Genomic DNA, 21,822 nt, shown 5'->3' with positions numbered 1-21,822 from the left:
TATGTTCCACACCTATTTCAAAATTTTTTTTATGTATTTAATTACAATTGCTTCCAATTCTGATTTAGGATTAAGACTAAATAAATTCATATACTGAAAGCAAAAATATTAAATTTCTGAAGGACAATTTGACAATGAAATTCAAGAACCTCAAAACAGTCATATCCTTCAATCTCATATTTTATTTCTAGAAATGTGTTTTGCATAAGGAAATAATAAACAATGTACACAGAGATATCAGCATATACTTAGCATTTATGAGTAGAAAATAAGAAATTATTCAAATGTCCAACACTAAGAAATCAGTTAAATTCAGGATGACTATGCAGCTATTAACATTATGGTTTGAACAACATTTTCTAAATGTTCTCTAACTTTGTCATTTTTGGATATATCAACAAAACAGTACAAGGCTAATTAACAGAGAGAAGCACTAGTGCTTGATTATTACCAGGTTCTGTGCCAGTCTCTTTTGCATAGCTTATATCAATAATACTGTCAACAAACATTTGAAGTGGATATTATTACTGTCTTCTTTGGAAATGGAAACTCAGGGGGCAGATAAGTATCTTTGACAAGGTCACACTTCTAATAAGTAAACAATTTCATTCATATATCTACTGATTTTAAGTACAATACACTTTGGGCTATATTTCAATTATGATTGATAAAAGACTAAATATTTAGAGAAACATTTTGTAAGAACTAAACTACTTGGAAAAATCCCAGAAATTTCAAATTAGGTTGTGGTACCAAACCCAGGCAAACTCATCCCTCATGATTATGCCAATTGTTGCCATGTGGAGCATCATCTCATAGTGCTGGCATTTAAATTTTATTTAAGTATGGTGTTCGTTCCTTAAAGTGTTTTATTTTTCAACGTACTTATAAATTTTTAAGTTTCCATAATATATTCTGTGAAAAAAAATCAAGAGAATTAGGAGACAAGCCACAGCCTCGATGAAAATATTTGCAAAAAGGCACATCTGATAAATGACAGTTATTTAAATATACAAAGTACTTTTAAAAATCAACATAAGAACTTCAACAACATGAGCTTAAAATGACCCCAAAACCTTAACAGACATGTCATCAAAGAAGATATGCAGACGGCAAATAATTATATGAAAATGTACACCACATCTTACGTCATCACAGCAATGAAAATTAAAACAACAATGAGATACCACTACACACTTATTAGAAGGATCCAAATCCAGAACACTGAAAACACCAAATGCTGCTGAAGATGTGAAGCAGCAGGAACTCTCATATCTTGCTGTTGGGAATACAAAATAATACATCCTCTTTGGAAGATAGTTTGGCAATTTCTTATAAAACTAAACATACTCTTATCATATGGGAGAGATGGATAAACAGAGTACAAATGATTTTTAGGGCAGTGAAAATACTCTGAATGATATCATAATGATGGATATATGTCCTTATACATTTGTCCAAATCTATAGAATGTACAACACCAAGAGTGAACCCTAACATAAACTATGACTATTGGTGATTATGATGTGTTAATGTAGGTTCATCTTTGGTAAAAATGTGAGTGATGTTCATTCTGTGAGTGATGAATCATTCTGGTGAGTGATGTTGATAATGGGAGAAGTATGCATGTGGGGGGAAGGGAGGTAGATGAGAAATCTCTGCCTTCTCATTTTGTTGTAAATTGCTCTAAAATATAAATTCTTTTTTAAAAATCCATTACATTAACTCTAATGTCATACTCATCAGGCAGAGATGTGTTGGAATTTGTCTTCTTTAGGCCTTATTCATTATTTTATAGGATGACACCAAGAAAGAATGTATTGACTGAGTGATCAGAACTATGGGATACTATTGTATTTGGTATAATTTGGTATCACCTCATGTTCTACTTCTTTGTTCTCTTGTTCCAAATATAAGTTAATGTGGTTCGCAATGATACATAGAATACAGCTAGAAAATGTGAATTAAAACATATGAAAATGATGAAAACAGTCAATATTGAGACATAAAATGGAGCCAAGTTTGAGACTAATTCAAAGTGTCTGTATGCCTGTCATAGGTTAGTCCCATTTGTGGTAATTAGTTAAAGAAAAAGAAACTCTGATCAGTTACACATTTCCCACTCTTTCAAGGATGAAAATGAATCAGTTACTCAGTAGAAATGCAGCTATTTCTGATGCTAGATTAGACAAATTTTTCTGGCAGGTCCTCATTTACAGTTTAATATTTGATGTAATGGTCAATGACCTGAACATTATTGTTATTGTATACATAAAAATGAGTTTCATCTGCTTCAATAAAGGCAGATGAAACCCAATCATCAACAACAAAATTAGAAGTAATTATCTAAGACTGTGCTCTTCCTTTAATCTTTAACATACATACAATCCCTTGAGAGTCTTGTCAAAATATGCCCCCTTTCAACAGATCAGGAGGGGAGGGCTATATAATCTGCATTTATAAAAAGCTTCCAGGTGATGCTGCTGGTCCGTGAACCATAATTTGAGTGGCGAGGCTCTAGGCTAGGGACCAGTTTGATATAATTTAAATCCTTTGCTGCTCTAGTTTAATCCATATTTAGAGTATCAGGCAGAATGGATAGTCTGAGTATTTTCCAAGTAATCTTCCATAAGTATTGTTTTCCCATCTGAGCATTTGATAGATCTTGGCTAGATGTGACTTTGAGTTTGTTCTCTCTGACAAGAGCCTGACATACAGCTTTTGTCAGGTAATTCCCTTTAGACTTAATAGAGAGTAAAGCTGGAGTTGACATGCTCTTGTGAAAAATGAGAAAACTAACAGAGACTGAATAGAAAGTTATCCCACTTCTGCTCAGAGTGAAGCCCCAAAGTACCCCAGATAGAGTTAAGATTTTTCTGAGAAACATAAAAGTGGTGTTTGCAGATCAATTTGGGAAAGCAATTCTACTTCTGTATGCAAAACCTGGATAAACTCTCCCACACATGCACAAGGAAGTAAAAAAGTACTTCACTGCAATGTAAGTTTAATAGCAAAAAGTTGGAAACAACTCACATGTCCATCAGAAGGGGAATAGATACATAAACTGTGTTTTTCGTTCATTGAAAAATTAAGATTGTTAAAGTGAATAGACCATATCTTTATGAAAAAAAATGGATATACCTCAAAATATAGTAGTGAGCAAGGAAATTTACAGAATATTACATATGATGTCATTTATGTAAAAAATAAAAATATAATATAATATTCATGGATAACTATATATAATGCAATTTTTAATATATGAACTTGAGAGAGCAAGTGACTATAGCATTTACCTCTGAGGACAAAGGGGAAAGGAGAGCAGGTAAATGGTACCAGGATAGGGAAGACAGATTACCTCAACAGTGTGATAATTTATTTCTTAAAATATAAAATATGAAAATAATATGGTGACACCTGTAGTAGGTAGACTATAAAACAGGTCACAGTGATTCCCACCTGCTGGTATTTACAGTGTAATCCCTTTTCTTCCACTGTGGGCTGAAGCTAGTAACCTGCTTCTAGAGAATAGATTATGACAAAAGTAATGGAATATAACTATATGACTTCCAACATTAGGTTACAAAAGACTCTGGTTTTCATCTGACTTCTGTTCCAAAGGAAAATGCTTAATTTGGGCCTGAGTAAACAAAGCTTGACTGATTATAGGGACTAGATGCCTAAAAAGAGTACCAACCTGTTAAAATAATTGCAAGATAACACAGAAAAATAAAATAGATGAAACTTATAAAGAAAACCTTAAAATCATAATATTGTGAGAAGAATGCTCTGTAGCAAATATAGAAGTATGGTGAGGATATCAACAAAATGAACAAAAGTTATATGTTTATTATCTCACAACTTTTGTGGGTCAGGAAAACAGATGTGGTTTAACTTGTCCTCTGGTTCTGTGTCTTTCACAAGATGAGACTCCTGTTTTATCTCAAGGCTCAAATAGGTACAGATCCACTTGTAAGCTCACTTACCTCACACAATTGTTCACAGGACTCGGTTGATGAGGGCGGTTGGACTGAGTGTCTCAATTATTCATTGGCTTTGGCCAGAGGTCATTCTCAGGGGGCCTCTCTATAGGGTAGCACAAAACATGGTAGCTGATTTCCAACAGCAGGAGCAAGTCAGAAGAGAAGGCAAACAAGGTGGCTACCAGAAAAGTACAACAGTGAGTCATTGAATTTTGGTTGAGGTGAGGAAGTAGAGCCAGGGAAATAAATAAAAAAATTTGAGCTGGACTCAAGAAAGGGAGAAGAGAAACGGAGAGTACCTGAAAGAGAGAATGCTGTTCATTGGAGCTGAGCAATCAGAGAAGTCATCTGATTGTCATTTTTCTTTCAACCTGATATTGTTATTTTGGATAATGACTATGATCACTTCAAATTATGCCAGTGAAATATTCCCTATACCAAGAGGTATTATGTAGTTTTAAAAAATTTAGTTGTTAATAGTTACTCTAAAGTCATTGTTTGAATGCAAGCAATGTCATTTAATTGATTTAAAAAATTGACTAAAGTTTAAATTGGAAATTCTCATGGTAATATAGGTTAATTGAAAGCCCTTATGAGTCAGCACCTCAAACACCTGCAAAACATGTCCTAGTTTTGGATTTTGCAATGTAGACAAGGGCTATTAACCACTGCTGACACTATACCTGTTCCTCCCATTATAAATGAACATCCAATAACTTGGTCTTTGACTTAATCTATTCTTGTTATTGTGGTTTTAGTGGGAGTAAACTAAGTGTAGGGTGCATTTTATTCTTCCATATGTGATGAGATGGTTAGGTAAGATATTTTATCTTCCTTGCAGAGAGACAGTCAGGATTAAGAGTGATTCTTACTAGAAAGTTTAGGCTTTTACTGGTGAAGCACATTCTTGAGATTCAGAGACTACAAATGTTACCTCAGGTGGAAAAACAATGTGGTTCTTAAAAGTAGCTGAAGCAAGTTATTTTTCTCTAAGTTTAAGTACATAATTTTGGATATATTTAATTCCCTCAATGATAAGTACCACCTGCAATTTATGTAGCACTCTGAGTCTACCCAGCCTTTGGAGTTTCTACCACTGGCTTCTGACGTCTGGAACAGCCCTGCAACCTACCAGATTTGTTGCCTCACATTCTCAATACCTTTGGCTGAATTTCATTGTTGATGTGGCTTATTTCCAGATTAGACTTGGAACGTGAGCAATGGCATCATGACTCAAAGTGGTCTCTGTGTTGACAATTTTCTGTTGTTTCCTCAAAGTACCCTTTGCTGATAAATTGTCTTGGAGGACTAAATAAAAAAATTAAATGATCTTTTATGAGAATAGGAATTCCCTCTGAGCCGGGAAAGAGGCATTTTAGTTGGATGATATACTCCTATATAAATCAGATGACTCCAGTTTCTCTCAGTTTAAAAACCATCTTTTAATAAAAGACTTACCATTTCATGACTATTCATTGAAACTTTGATTTTATTGTTTTATGGTTTCTTAATTTTTAGAGCTATTTCTATTAGTTTCTGTTAGTATGCTTTTCTCTCCAATTTAACTATATTCCATTTGAGGAAAGATCATCTTGTATATTCCTCTTTTTTTCTCTTTCAGCACTTAGAGCAGTGCAAGCTTAGTTGGAGCTTAACAAATATTGTTTAATTAAAGAGGCATGTACTTGAGGAATTTGAAATCTGAATTTAGGCTAAATTTCTACACCATGACAGAATATTTGCCTGAAGATTTTTAAGCTAAACTGTGTTTATTTTTATTACAAATGAAGAGGGAAAAACAATGTCTTCCATCTGTTGACAAGGTGGCTTTGTGGTTTGACATCTTCTGAATGTTGTATGGGGTCAGTACATTTTGATTGTTCTCATAAGTGATAGCATCTCTGAATCAGCTGACCTTTCTTTTATAGCCACATTAAAAATGATGAAAACATCTATTAGACTTTCAATGTATAGTATGTGCACAACATAATACTACTACTCATGAAACATTCATCACAAAACTTTTTAATAAATCATGCTCTTCAGATCTTAGGAATCCTTGAAAGTTTTATAATGACAGTTTATACTTGTTTACCTTTCATAAAGAAACAATTTCAGTGTTAAAAGGCAACTTAAAGAAAGGTTTGGATATTTTTGTTAAGAATTCATCTTATATTCTCACAAACTGTGAAAAGTTTTACTCACTTTGTAATTGTGGATGTCATCATAAAATGCAATTTCTAATTAAACATTTCAAAATTTCTGGAAATTATCACATAAAATATATCAATGATCATTAAAAGTGAATTTGGTTTACTTGTATTGGACATGACAGGTTGTTATTTCCTCTAGACCATAACACCAATATGCTTAGTTCACATTACATGAATAAGCTAGATGAGGCCATTAATTAGAGGTAACCAGTAGGTGGAGAGCATTGGGTCTGGCACTAGGCCTAATCTTTGAGAAAAATGGACACAGAAATAATTGTTTAAAAGAGGATTTAAGTCAGAAAGGCAAGTTTAGAATCTAGGTAGACATGGTAATGGCTGGTCATGATTCAGGAAACAATTGAAAACATAGTGTTTCAATACCAAGAAGCAAGGCTTCCCTAGGGAACCTGGCTGTAGAAGTCTCAGATAAGGTGATACTTAAAACCCTCCTGCAGGAAGAAAGTTAGTATCTGGGTAGCCTATCAATAAGTGACAGAAATTTCAAAAAGGGTTAGAAGAAATGAGATATCAGCTTGATCCTAAGACAGGACTCTACAAGGGAAACCAATGTCTCCATAAACAAAATGACATACCAGTGCTTCAAAAGCTCCACTGGAATTAGGGTAGATGGACTCCAGGGTCATCATTTCACAGTAGAACTTTGTCCTCCTATTTAGGCATCTCTGATGAAAGACTACTGTCAATACAGTGCTAACTTTAGGCTCTGGTTTATTGCTCTGGTCTGATTCTAAGAAGGGGTTGTACCTCCACTTTAGAGGTGTTTTTAAAATTTGTGGAGTAGTTTTGATTGTCTTAATTTTGATTCAAGGATGCTACTTTAATTTAGAAAGTGGAGAATAGGAGTGCTAAATGACCTATAATTACAGTACTCTTAAATGTCCTTCTAAACTTTCACATTGGTGAAAATTCTCTTTAAAACTTTCTGAGGCAAGAATCTAACTCTGTACTTTATTATATGCAAGGTATTTTTGGTACATAATGGAAATGTCAATGAAAAACATGTAAATTACAGCAAGATTATATTTAGTTTTGTTAAGAACTTTAACAGAATTTGTTGACCATTTAGAAAATCACAACACCTAACACCAATAACACTCATAAAATTTGATTAATCTGTACTACACTTAGATCAGTTTGCCTTTGTAGCTGCTACATTCATGAGGGTTTTATCAACAAAAACAAACTTTGATTACTTCTTTATGTGTCCTATTACAATTGTTCTTGAGAATTTACATATTGAATTCAATACTGTTTTATAATGTTACTTATTTTTTATTTTATCCCTTCATTAGATTAAAAAATGCATATAGGTAGGCTAGAATATCCGTTAATTTAAGAATCATGAGGAAAATTATAAAATACTTGTTATTAAAAGAATTTGATAACCACAAACCTAAAGGTGGATGTGCAGCACTTTTTCCTAAATTCTATATTGTTTTTCTGGACATGGTGAGACCAGAAAGGATGGAGTTGTTACTAAGGCTCAGGAATAACAGAAGGGAAAAGGAGAAAGAAAAAAACATATATATGATTTTATGATTTATAAGTATAATTTAAACATTTGCAATTTATGTTACTCTACATAAGTGTCTCCAAATCTAGCCCCTGGCTTCCCCCCATAGGTAATGCCATCTTGCCCAAATAATTTGGATGATCTCATAGCATATCTTGTTTTCCTGATATAAACCTAAGAGAAAGCTATCTAGAGAAACTCAGGAGTTACCTTTCTCACATGCCTACCTTACACATTTTAGTTAACTGTCTGAAGATATATTGCTTCTATGGATGCAAAACACTTGGAAAGAATATATACTTCCCTTATAGAAGACTGTCACCTACCCAGGTAACTGAGCCTTAAATTGCCATGTGATTTTCCTACAGATCAATATCCCATAACAAAAAATTGGTTCAAATGTAGAGACTAATAATGCTATACATATACCAAAAAGTGTTTATTATTCACATCATGAAGCTTTCTGATGAGAGCAGGATAGGCTGGTAGGAAAATGGCTTGAGCAAGAAATGAGTTGCATTCGTTTTTGTTGTGGTTGGGGAGTGGGGCTGGGGTGAGAGTTCTTATGTGGGCTTGGGTTTTCGTGTTATGAACTTTCCTACCTGAGTCAAGGGAGAGATGCATATCATCTTTCCCTGAGGTGAAGCAAAAGGAAAAAAATGACTGGTGGGGCTTGAAAGCCATCTACAGTCAAAGATCAAAAATGAAGTCTGACTTGATTACATGACTGTACAGTGCAAGTCAACCATGTAAAAATGCAAAACAAGAAGCATAACATCCATATAATATAAATGTCTAAATAATAACACTGGACCTTCTAGAAAGGTTAAAGATATAGGATTTAGAAATAGAGACACAGGATGAAAACCCATTTTCAGAATTTGGGCATGTGAAGAAGGACCGGGACTAAAGGATTAAGTAGAAAACTAGTTATAAAAACTGGAGTACCATAACCTGATATAGCTAGATATGGGGTGGAATGGTTGAATATCTCCTGTCATAGGCCCATGGCCTGAGACTGTACTTAACTAAGTAGTAATCCAAAGGCCTGAACTTGGAAAGGAGAATATAAGCAAGACTCTATAATCTAATGATATATACTTCAGTGACCATTGCTTCCTAATCAAATTATATCTTCATTAAAAGCTTTAAAATTATGTTGCTTTTAAATGTAATATTAATCAAGGCAAGGTAATTCTGTATGCTATAATCAACAATTTGACACAATAAATGTTTCTTTTCTATTCACATCCCATTCCACTTCATTCTTCAATGAATAGTTCTCCATGTGGACAGTTTGGGAACCATCTAATATTTTGATATCTATTAGGATCTCGCTGGCACCTACTGCTTTTTTACCTTCAGCTAATTTACAGGTGAAGAGAGAGGGTGAGGGCCATGCACGATTTTTGTGATGAGTTCTGAATTTCACACATATTATTTCAGTCCAGAAGCAAGTCACATTGGAGTCCCAGTCCAATCATAAGAAAGGTTACAAAAGTATTCCAGTGTTGTTAGGAAGAATAAGTGGGATTATTGAGCATCTAACCAGTTCCTGTCATACATGAATAGACAAAACCTATCAAATATAATTGTGTGCTAATGATGACATAAAAGTTCACTGTAGATGAACATTTTGACATTGAGTATAAGTATATGCTTAAAATACTCTTCTTCATTTATTAATTGATTATGATTCAAATCGTTTAAGGTCAGTCTATTGGTTATATTAAAACAAATTTGTTTTTCAATAAATTAAAGTTTAAAGTTAAAAATATCATTTTGGTTAATTTCTTATTCTACATAATATTCTATCAGAGGAACATAAGATATTCATGGTACAGCCTTCATATTCTAATCTTAATGGCAATTTCCATAAATTAAGCAAGGTATTATTGATGTGCTAATCAACTCAATTATGATAAAATCTTGAGTAAAGTGTATTTATTTTAGAACAGAATTGAATCAAAAGATGTCTTCATCTAGGACATAAACTTATGTTACTTATTTAAGACATACTTTATTTTTGAGAATCCTAACAATAAAACAGTAATTTGTTAAGACTTCATACATTACTAGAAGCGATGAAGCTAAAACTGGAAAAATATCCTAGAGATTATTAGAATGGAAAGATTATACTTCTAATTCTAAATGTTTAAGGCTCAATAAAACTTAAATAAAGCATTTTCATTCTCCCAAGTATGATTATTTGTAAATGATATTTTTATTCTTTACTTTTCCTGGGAAGTTCATAGATTTCATAGTTATGTCTTGTCTTAAACACCTTTTCATATAAGTAATATAAGGAGATAAAAAATAGTTTGTTAATTATCTATTCCTGTGTAAAAATTACCTCAAAACTTAGCAAATTAAAACAATAATCTTTCATTTTCTCACAGAGACTGTGGGTCTGGAATCTGTGAGTGGTTTAGGTGGGTGGTTCTGGCTTAAGTTCTCTCATGAGATGAAATGTCAGTCAAGCTGTTGATTGTAGCTGCATTCACCTTTGAAGGACTAACTGAAGGAAGTTCCACTTGAAAACACACTCATGGTTGTTAGTAAACCACAGCCTCTTGTTGATTGTTGGCCAGGCCAGAGATTTCAGTTTGTCTTGTGTGGATCCCTCCATAACCTGAAAAATTGTACTCAGGATATAACAACTGTCTTCCTCTGAGGAAGTGACTGACAATAACATTGGAAGAACAGTTTAAAGAACCCATACATGAAATCAAAGTACATATGACAAGATAACAGAAAATGATAAGAAGTAATCCTTAGAGCTCAGGAAACAAATGGAAGAGACAAAGAAAACCATTAAAGAGTTGAAACCCTAATTATTGGTAATATAAAGGCAACTAGAGCTCAGGAAACAAGTAGGAGAGACAAATAAAACCGTTAAAGAGTTGAAACAATCCTTATTGGTAATATAGAAGCAACTAAAAAGATAGGAGCATAGCAAACAAATTAGAAGTCAAACAAATAGGAAAATAATAAAAATATAAAACTTGTTAGAGAGATGATAGAGCAGACAATTTTTTTAAAAAGCCAACATATGTTTAAGTAGTATGAGGAGAATAAAACAAATGAAGAAGAAATATTCCAAAAAAAGAAATTTTTGAGGAGGGAAATAAAGATGGTGGATTAAGAATATGTGGAGCTTACCTCCCCCAACAAATACACAAAAAAGTACATCTATGTGTGGAACTCACTGAAAATGAACTGGAAGCTAGCAAGACTCCAATACAACCAAGGATATAAGAAAGATGCAGATGCAGTTGGGTAGGAAGGGAAGACAAGCAATTGGGTCAAGACCTTTGCCCCTGGAAGGGACTCAGAGGACAAGGGAGATTACACGGGTATACACCCACCCTGGGGAGTGAGCAGCTCAAGCCACAGACTGGGTGTCCCCGTGCTGAAGTCCCACGCAGAGGAGACAAGCTCCCTTGGCTGGTTGGAAGACCTTTGGATCAGATAGAATGTCTGGAAAAGCCTGCACTCCACTTGTGAAGAGTGTGCACATTCTAACTAGCCCCCAAGGCAGAGCAGAGAGGGTCCTGCTCTAGTGGCTGCAGGTTTCCCATGACTGACCACCTCGTGGTTCATACCACAGCCCAAGTCAAGTAAATGCTCTGGCCCCACTTAATCCATGGCACAGTGCAGTGCTGGATCTGGAGCAGCTTGACCGGGGAAAGGACTCTACCATGGGATGCAGAAGCTATCTGGTCCCAGGGCAGAGCCCAGGGAGGGTGGCAGCAGTCATAGTAGGCACTTCCTCAGGCAGTGTCCCCAAAGCTGCCTAGATCTCTGACAGTGACTGCTCCACTACAGCTAATCTCCCAACATGTGCTGAGAGTCCATGTGGGTTCTCCCAGCACTGTGAAGTGACTCCACAACAGTGAGAGGGTGATGGGAGAAACAGAGGCAGGGGGCAATGATTGGCTGTGAGAGACAAAGGGAACTTGCACACAAGGTTGCATCGGAGCAGAGCCACATTCGCCTACACAGGCAGCACATGGACCTCTTTTTGCACATGGGCCCCACTTGCTTCAGCACTCCCCTCTTCTAGGGCAAAGGCCCTGGTGTGGGGAGAGAGAAAAATACACACTGAGGGAACAGAGCCACTTTGAACTCGGTCCTCAGGGCTTCTGCTCCAGTAACTTGGAATCAGACCCTACCCCTGACAGTGTGGTGATAGCCACTGATCAGAGAGGAGGTCTTGCCTCATACCCAGTGCCACCTTTAGCTCCTCCATCTCCAGCTCCACTCCCTACCAAGGTGACAGCTATCAGCACACCTTGAGGAAAGATGTGACTGGAGTCCACTTCAGATCCAGTCATCCTACCAAAGGCATTAGGCATACACAGTCTGCATAGGGAGGTTCCCACATAAGAACAGCACTTCAAGACTGTAGTAGGTAATTATTTCACCTAAATTCATAGAGACAGAGAAAATTAAGTAAAATGAAAAGGTAGAGGAACTATTCTCAATTGAAAGAACAAGAAAATACCCCTGAAAAACAAATAAACAGAAATAATTTACCAGTTAAAGAATTCAAAGTATTAGTAATAAAAATGTTAACTGAATTAGGAAAAATAATTGATGTAACCACTGAACATTTTAACAAGGAACTAGAAAATATAAAAAAGACCCAATCAAAAATAAATAGTTCAGTATATGAAATATAAAACACCTTAGAAGGAATGAATAGCAGACTAAGTGATACAGAATAACAAATAAGTTATCTGGAAGGTAGAATAATGAAAATCACCCAAATAGAACAGGAAAAATAAAAACAAATTTTATAAAATGAAAGCAATTGAAGAGATCTCTGACCCAAATAAACAAAATAGAAATGAAAGATGAGAAATGACAAATGATATCACAGAGATACAAAAAACCACAAGAGAATGCTATGAACAGTTACATGCCCACAAATTGGACAACCTAGAAGAAATGAACAAAGTTTTAGAAAGATACAAACTGCCAAGATGGAATCAAGAAAATCAGACTATTTGAACAGACTGATCACTAATATTGAAATTGAATTTGTAATTTAAAAACTCCCAGCAAACAAAGACCATCAAGGACTGGATGGTTTCACAGGGGAATTCTACAAGACACATAAAGAGGAACTAATACCTATCCTTCTCAAACTATTCCCAAAGCTGAAGAGGATGGAACACTCCAAAATTCGTCATATGAGGTTACAACAACCCTGATACCAAGACCCAATAATAACACTTCAAAAAAAGAAAATTATAGGCCAATATGTTTGATGAATATACCTACAAAAATACTCAACAAAATATTAGCAAACTGAATACGATAATATCTAACAGGGATCATACACCATGATCAAGTCACATTTATCCCAGGGACACAGGATGGTTCAACATTTTCAAATCAACTTTTTCTACTCTAATTGCTGTGTTTAAAACTTCCCAAACTATGTTAAATAATAGTGGTGAGAGTGAGCATCCTTGTCTTGTTCCTGATTTTAGAGGAAATGCTTTCAGTTTTTCACCACTGAGAACAATGTTGGCTGTGTGTTTGTCATATATGGCCTTTATTATGTTGAGGTAAGCTACGTCTATCCCTACTTCTGGGAGTTTTTATCATAAATGGGTGTTGAATTTGTCAAAAGCTTTTTCTGCATCTACTGAGATGATCATACAGTTTTTATACTTCAGTTTGTTAATATGGTGTATTACATTGATTGATCTGAATATATTGAAGAATCCTTGAGTTCCTGGGATAAACCCCACTTGATTATGGTGTGTAATCCTTTTAATGTGCTGTTGGATTATGCCTGCTAGTATTTTGTTGAGGATTTTTGCATCTATGTTCATCAGTGATATTGGTCTATAGTTTTCTTTTTTTTATGACATCTTTGTCTGGTTTTGGTATCAGGGTAATGATGGTCTTGTAGAATGAGTTGGGAGTGTTCCTCCCTCTGCTATATTTTGGAAGAGTTTGAGAAGGATAGGTGCTTGCTCTTCTCTAAATGTTTGCTAGAATTCACCTGTGAAGCCATCTGGTCCTGGGCTTTTGTTTGTTGGATGATTTTTAATCACAGTTTCAATTTCAGTGCTTGTGATTTGTCTGTTTATATTTTCTCTTTTTTCCTTGTTCAGTCTCAGAAGATTGTGCTTTTCTAAGAATTTGTCAATTTCTTCCAGGTTGTCCATTTTATTGGCATATAGTTGCATGTAGTAGTCTCTCATGATTCTTTGCATTTCTGCAGTGTCAGTTGTTACTTCTCCTTTTTTCATTTCTAATTCTGTTGATTTGAGTCTTCACCCATTTTCTCTTGATGAGTCTGGCTAGTGGTTTATCAATTTTGTTTATTTTCTTAAATAACCAGCTTTTAGTTTTATTGAAATTTGCTCTTGTTTCCTTCATTTCTTTTTTATTTATTTCTAATCTGATCTTTATGATTTCTTTCTTTCTGCTAACTCTGTTTTTTTTTTTGTTGTTGTTGTTGTTGTTCTTCTTCTTCTTTCTCTAATTGCTTTAGGTGTAAGGTTAGGTTGTTTATTTGACATGTTTCTTGTTTCTTGAGGTAGGATTGTATTGCTATAAACTTCCCTCTTAGAACTGCTTTTCCTGCATCCCATGGGTTATGGGTCATCATGTTTTCATTGTCATTTGTTTCTAGGTATATTTTTATTCCCTCTTTGGCTTCTTCGGTGATCTCTTGGTTATTTAGTAGTGTATTTTTTAGCCTCCATGTGTTTGTATTTTTTACAGTTTTTTCCTGTAATTGATATCTAGTCTCATAGCATTGTTGTTGGAAAAGATACTTGATACGATTTCAATTTTCTTAAATTTACCAAAGCTTGATTTGTGACCCAAGATATGATCTATCCTGGAGAATGTTCCATGATCACTTGAGAAGAAAATGTATTCTGTTGTTTTTGGATGGAATGTACTATAAATATCAATTAAGTCCATCTTGTTTAATGTGTCATTTAAAGCTTGTGTTTCCTTATTTATTTTCATTTTGGATGATCGGTCCATTGGTGAAAGCGGGGTAAGTCCCCTACTATGATTGTGTTACTGTCGATTTCCCCTTTTATGGCTGTTAGCATTTGCCTTATGTATTGAGGTGCTCCTATGTTGGGTGCATAAATATTTATAATTGTTATATCTTCTTTTTGGATTGATCCCTTGATCATTATGTAGTGTCCTTCTTTGTCTCTTCTAACAGTCTTTGTTTTAAAGTCTATTTTCTCTGTTATGAGAATTGCTATTCCAGCTTTCTTTTGATTTCCATTTGCAGGGAATATCTTTTTCCACCCCCTCACTTTCAGTCTGTATGTGTCCCTAGGTCTGAAATGGGTCTCTTGTAGACAGCATATATATGGGTCTTGTTTATGTATTCATTCAGCCAGTCTGTGTCTTTTGGTTGGAGCATTTAATCCATTTACATTTAAGGTAATTATCAATATTTATGTTCCTGTTACCCTTTTCTTAATTGTTTTGGTTTATTATTGTGGGTCTTTTCCTTCTCTTGTGTTTCCTGCCTAGATAAGTTCCTTTAGCATTTGTTGTAAAGTTCGTTTGGTGTTGCTGAATTCTCTTAACTTTTGCTTGTCTGTAAAGGTTTTAATTTCTGCATCAAATCCGAATGAGATCCTTGCTGGGTAGAGTAATCTTGGTTGTAGGTTTTTCCCCTTCATTACTTTAAATATGTCCTGCCACTCTTTTCTGGCTTGCAGAGTTTCTGCTGAAAGATCAGCTGTTAACCATATGAGGATTCCCTTGTTTGTTTGTTTTTCCCTTGCTGCTTTTAATATTTTTTCTTTGTATTTAATTTTTGATAGTTTGATTAATATGTGTCTTGGTGTGTTTCTCCTTGGATTTACCCTGTGTGGGACTCTCTGTGCTTCCTGGACTTGACTGACTATTTCCTTTCCCATGTTAGGGAAGTTTTTAACTATAATCTCTTCAAATATTTTTTCAGACCATTTCTTTTTCACTTCTTTTCTGGGACCCCTATAATTCAAATGTTGGTGCATGTAATGTTGTCCCAGAAGTCTTTGAGACTGCTTCAATTCTTTTCATTCTTTTTTCTTTTTTCTTTTCTTTTTTCTGCTCTGTGGTAGTTATTTCCTTATCTTCCAGGTCACTTATCCATTCTTCTGCCTCAGTTATTCTGCTATTGATTCCTTCTAGAGAATTTTTAATTTCATTCATTGTGTTGTTCATCATTGTTTCTTTGCTCTTTAGCTCTTCTATGTCTTGTTAAATGTTTCTTGTATTTTCTCCATTCTATTTCCAAGATTTTGGATCATCTTTTCTATCATTACTCTGATTTATTTTTCTGGTAGACTCCCTATTTCCTCTTCAGTTGTTTGCTCTGGTGTGTTTTTACCTTGCTCCTTGATCTGCTATATATTTCTGTGTCTTCTCATTTTGTTTAACTTACTGTGTTTGTGGTATCCTTTGTGCAGGCTGCACGTTCTTAGTTCCCATTGTTTTTGGTGTCTGCCCCAGTGGGTAAGGTTGGTTCAGTGGTTTGTGTAGGCTTCCTCATGGAGGGGATTTGTGCCTGTGTTCTGGTAGGTGGAGCTGGATCTTGTCTTTCTGTGGGCAGGGCTGCATTTGGGGGTGTGTTTTGGGGTGTCTGTGAACTCAGTATGACTTTAGGCAGCCTTTATTCTAATGGATGGGGTTGTGTTCCTGTCTTGCTAGCTGTTTGGCATGGGGCATCCAGCACTGGAGCTTGCTGGCCTTTGGGTGGAGCTGGGTCTTAGTGTTGAGACAGAAATCTCTGGGAGAGCTCTCATCAATTTATATTATGTTGGGCTGGGAGGTCTCTGTTGGTCCAATGTTCTGAAGTCAGCTCTCCCACCTCAGATGCTCAGGCTTGACACCATGCCAGAGCACCAAAACCCTATCAGATACACAGCTCAGAAGAAAAGTGAGAAAAAATGAAAGAAAAATAAAATTAAATAATTAAAATTTAAAAATAATTAAAATAAAAAAATAGAAAATAAGAAAAAAAGAAGAGAGCAACCAAACCAAAGCACAAATCCACCAACGATAACAAGCACTAAAATCTATACTAAAATAAACATAAAAATCAGAAATAAGTCAGTCACAGACAGCAACCCCCAAGTCTACAGTTGCTCCCAAAGTCCACCGCTTCAATTCTGGGTTGATTTGTTGTCTATTCAGGTATTCCACAGATGCAGGGTATACCAAGTTGATTGTGGGGATTTAATCCGCTGCTCCTGAGGCACGGAGAAATTTCCCTTTCTCTTCCTTGTTCACACAGCCCCTGGGGTTCAGATTTGTTTTTTGCCCCACCTCTCGTGTAGCTTGCCCCCAGGCTTCAGTTCCTGTTAAAGCAGAGGCTGATTAGGGCATTGTTGCTAATTCAGGCCAAGGGGAAGGGAGGCGAACGGTAGTTAAAAATAGAATGTGGGGCGAGACTGCGGCAGCAGAAGCTGGCGTGACATTGCAACAGCCTGAGGCATGCCATGTGTTCTCCCAGGGAAGTTGTCCCTGGGTCACAGGACCCTGGCAATGGCGGGCTGCACAGGCCCCTGGGAGGTTGTAGCTAGTTACCTGTGCTTGCACCCAGGATTCTTGGTGGCTTCAGCAGCAGCATTAGCGTTTCATGCCCTTCTCTGTTGTCTGAGTTGATAGCCGTGGCTCACTCCTGTCTCTGGCGCTCATTTAGGTGGTCCCCTGCCTTCTGTGGGCAGACAGGGAAGGAATCCCCTCTCCTTGCTCACCCTGAAACAATGGTCTCTTGCCTCATAGGCAGGTCCAGAGATTTTCCCGGACTCCCTCCTGGCTAGCTGTGGAGCACTAGCCCCCTTCAGGCTGTGTTCACACAGCCAACCCTAGTCCTCTCCCTGGGGTCTGACCTCCAAAGCCCGAGCCTCAGCTCCCAGGCCCCACTCACCTTGGCGGGTGAGCAGACAAGCCTCTCAGGCTGGTGAGTGCTGGTCAGCACCATTCCTCTGTGCGGGAATCTCTCTGCTTTGCCCTCTGCACCCCTCTTGCTGCGCTATCCTCCGTGGCTCCAAAGCTTCCCCCACACCCACCCCCTGTCTCTGTCAGTGAAGGGGCTTCCTAGTATGTGGAAACTTTTCCTCCTTCACAACTCCCTCCTAGAGGTGCAGGTCCCATCCTTTTTATTTTGTCTCTGTTTTTTCTTTTTTCTTTTACCCTACCCAGGTATGTGGAGATTTTCTTGCCTTTTGGGAAGTCTGCAGTCTTTTGCCAGCATTCAGTAGGTGTTCTGTAGTAGTTGTTCCACATGTAGATGCATTTTTGATGTATTTGTAGGGAAGAAGGTGATCTCCACGTCTTACTCCTCTGCCATCTTAAGGTCTCCTGCAATGCATCATTTTTATCAATAGATGGAGTCTACTACTACAGGTGTATGTATCAAATTGTCTGAGTTTGTCTATAATAATACCTTGTTGGTTTGGAATTTTAAAAACGAATCCCTTCAGAGATAGAATCATCTTTGATTACTCTTTGCCGGGGACTGGAAAGCTCTACAGAGACCCAGGCTCTTCCACCCCTTACAGTGAACTTTATTTCTAAGAGAAAACCAAGAGAAAGAGGAAGGAGAGAGAGAGACAGAGACAGAGAGAGAGAGAGAGAGAGACAGAGACAGAGAGAGAGAGAGAGAGAGGAAGAGGGCTCACTGAGTCACTAAGATGCTTTTGAAGTGACAATGAACAAAGATATCTAACAGAGCACAGGCAGTCAGAATACATGTTTTTCAGACTAGTCCCTTATTTTCCAGTCTGTGATTTACCAGTTCTTAACTCTTTGCTTTTCCCCAGTCTGGGAAGCCTTTATTTCTCTTGTCCTGTTTTGACAATTTTCAGAATATAAGATTTGGAACCATAGAAACCTAGTTAAAATCAACTATTTACTACGTGGCTAATTTTGTGGAAGTCTCCTCTCAGAACCTCAGCATTTTCAACTTTGAATTACAAATAATAATAAAACTCAACTCAGATAATTAAATAATAATATATGAAAGTGTTTGTAAATGTTGTTTAAATGTATAATAATTATTATTATAAATAATAGTAATAGTATAATAATTATTATTATAAATAATAGTAATAGTAGTAGTAGCAATAGTGGTAGTGGTAATCAGGTTCTATATTCCAAAGCCCTGGATTTGTGTCCCAAAGTTATCATTTATTTACTATACAAATTTACTTAATTGATTTCAGCCTCAGTTTGTCTTCTACAAAATGGAAAATTAAATAGATAACTAAGAGATACCTACCATATAGCACGGGGAATTCTACTCAATATTCTGTAATGGCTTATATGGGAAAAAAAAATCTAAAAAAGAGTGGATATATGTATATGTATAACTGATTCACTCTGCTGTACACCTGAAACTAACATAACATTGTAAATCAACAATACTGCAATAAAAATTAATTAAAAAATAAAGGGCACTACTGCTAAAAAGAAAAATTAAAAATCACTGCTCTATAAAAGAAATAAAAATAAAACGAGGAAATTAATTCTAGTCACATTGCTGTTATGAGTGTTACATGATATATTGCATATAAATTATTCAGTATAATGTCTGACATATAGTAATTATAACACAAGTAAACTTTAGTTATTATTCTTATTAATTATAATTTACTGAGTACTTGTGACATACTAAGTATTTACAAATGATTGATACTCATAATAATATTGTAAGGAGACATTGTTATCCACAATTAATAAATGAAGCAGCAAAGGGTAAAAGTAGTTGGCTCAAGGCTAGAAAATTATGGTACTAGAATTTAAACCCAAGTGTCTGACTCTAAAGCTCAAGAATTTTAAAATATATATATAAATATAAGATATATTTATTAAAAGTTAATCTTATGCATTATAGATATTTATAATATTAATTTAAATAATTGTATTTTAATGAGTAAAGACCAGAAGGAATTCTTTTTTCATGACTTGGTTGTGCAGTTTAATTCTAACTGAGATTTTGACAAGGTTTCATGTGCTTTTCTGAATTTTAAAAAATTCATTATGATGCAACAACATGCAGTATAATATTTTGACAATAATTTACTCAAGTTATTTATTTATCAAATCACTTATTTTCCTCTTTTAAAATAAAACTTTAAGTAACAGCAATACAATTTGGTATACAATAATACATTTTAGTTATTTTCATGTAATTTTTTTTGGTTGTAGCTAAGGAAAAAGCTGCCTTCCTTTTTATGCCTCTTCTCTTCTGATTTCCTTATTCACTTTATCTACCAGCTGGTAAACATTTAATTGTATACAGTTTTGTCATCTTTATTCAATTATTTGACTTATTTTGAGGACATGTCTCATTTATTCCATGAGAATGTGTGTACTTGCATTACATCATTTTCCCCTTACAATCCAGCATCATTAAGCACTAAAAGTCCTTGATTGAATGAGTGAAGAAAGGAATATGTGAAAAATGCATGAGGACGAACATTTTCATGTCTGTAGTACCCAAGTAGTAACACTATATTAGTTCATGATTTTCCTTTATCAAATATTATTTTTAACATTCTAAGACTTTTACAAAATTTGGGTATTTTAAAATAATGTTTTTGTTTAATGTTATTCTCCTTAGCTCCTCTTTTGGTGAATTCAAAGATATATATTTTAAAATGTACAACATCTATGTTTGAGATGTGTTTTTTCATTTCATATATCATATTTTTAAAAGCAGTCTTGGTCAATGACAGAAAAAATCCATTTAGGTCTCTGCAATTTTCTAAAACAATGTAATTTGCTAGCTATACCTGTCTTTGGTAATATGCCTGTTTATTATGAGGAAAGTGCAAGAATTTTGAGTAGGAACATAGTGGAGAAAAAATATTTCGAGAAATTTCGTTTCCTTTTGGTTCTTACAGAAAGTGTGGACTACGGGCCAGTGTTTGTGCAAGAACCAGATGATATAATTTTCCCGACGGATTCTGATGAAAAGAAACTAGCACTGAATTGTGAAGCTCGTGGCAGCCCAGTTCCCAATTACAGGTAGAAATTCAATGTTAATCATTTTTCTTAAGTCTTAAAAATTCCTTTCAATGAGATTCTGACACTCCCTGGGAGTATTATAATGTCTCAAGTAATTTTTATGTACTTGTCTTCTGATTTTTCCTAAGATGGCTTCGAAATGGAACAGAAATAGATTTGGAAAGTGATTATCGCTACAGTTTGATAGATGGGGCCTTCATTATAAGCAATCCAAGTGAAGCAAAGGATTCTGGCCATTATCAGTGTTTGGCAGCCAACACGTTTGGAAGTATTCTTAGTAGAGAAGCTGTACTTCAGTTTGCCTGTGAGTAAAGTATTGCTCTTTCCACATATACATATATATAGTGTGTTTGTGTAAATATATATACATATACATATATATAAAACTTTAAAGTTTAGTGAGGCAATAGCTTATGACTTCAACTTTTAAAATCATGGTATAAACTGGTAACGATTAGAAGTATGAAAACAATGTGTTTCTTCCTGAGATATTTTCAAATTCCCTGAAATGTTTGCCCTCTTCACATAAATAGTAGTCTGGGGAGGTTAAAAATTCTGTTCATAAAAGCAGATAAAGTTTTAGAATTGAAATATCCTTTGAAATCTAGTAAGAAATAGATTTTTAAGTTTTTCTCTCTGCTTTAAAATATACACTTAACTGCTTTTATTCTTCCACTGTCTATTATAGTCACTATTTGCTATAGATTCTTCTGTACATAAGATAGCATACACTAAAAATTCTGCTTGTAGTCAGGTAACCAAAGAAATGCCTCTGAAATGCTAATCTCTCAGATTCTGATTATAACTTCCCTCCCAAGTGTCCCAGGTTTTTTTATTAGAAAAAAGACACCACATGTAATCATTCATGTATACTAGAATATATACATTTAAAAAAAATAGATCATATATCTAATTAACTAACTGTAGAGATTTCTTAAAACTCTTGAAATCATTTCATTTATGATGGGGTCTTACACCAAATTAAGGATAGGCTACTGGGTGAGATCATTTCTTAGTAGGTAATCCTACTTGAATTAAATTCTTGAGGATTATAATCTCTAAGAAATAG

The 21,822-nt window shown here is 35.3% G+C and overlaps 1 protein-coding gene across 3 annotated transcripts in view; it reads left to right on the top strand.

The window, feature by feature from the left end:
- Positions 1–21,822, top strand: part of CNTN5 (contactin 5) — a gene marked incomplete at both ends in the record, with an annotated part of 779,158 nt that overhangs the window by 266,463 nt on the left and 490,873 nt on the right. For 2 of the 3 annotated variants that reach the window (XM_082660863.1, XM_082660862.1), the window contains 2 exons: positions 20,630–20,753; positions 20,882–21,057. The exons of the other annotated variant lie outside the window; for it this stretch is intronic. In XM_082660863.1, coding sequence (XP_082516989.1) covers positions 20,630–20,753; positions 20,882–21,057 — 300 coding nt within the window. The remainder of the gene's footprint in view (positions 1–20,629; positions 20,754–20,881; positions 21,058–21,822) is intronic. 3 annotated transcript variants of the gene reach the window in all.

The sequence above is a fragment of the Grampus griseus genome, assembly GCF_964374135.1.
Source record: "Grampus griseus genome assembly, chromosome: 8".
NCBI lineage: Eukaryota > Metazoa > Chordata > Mammalia > Artiodactyla > Delphinidae > Grampus > Grampus griseus.
The sequence above is the reverse complement of the archived record's forward strand: the minus strand, read 5'-3'. Positions and strand labels throughout refer to the sequence as shown.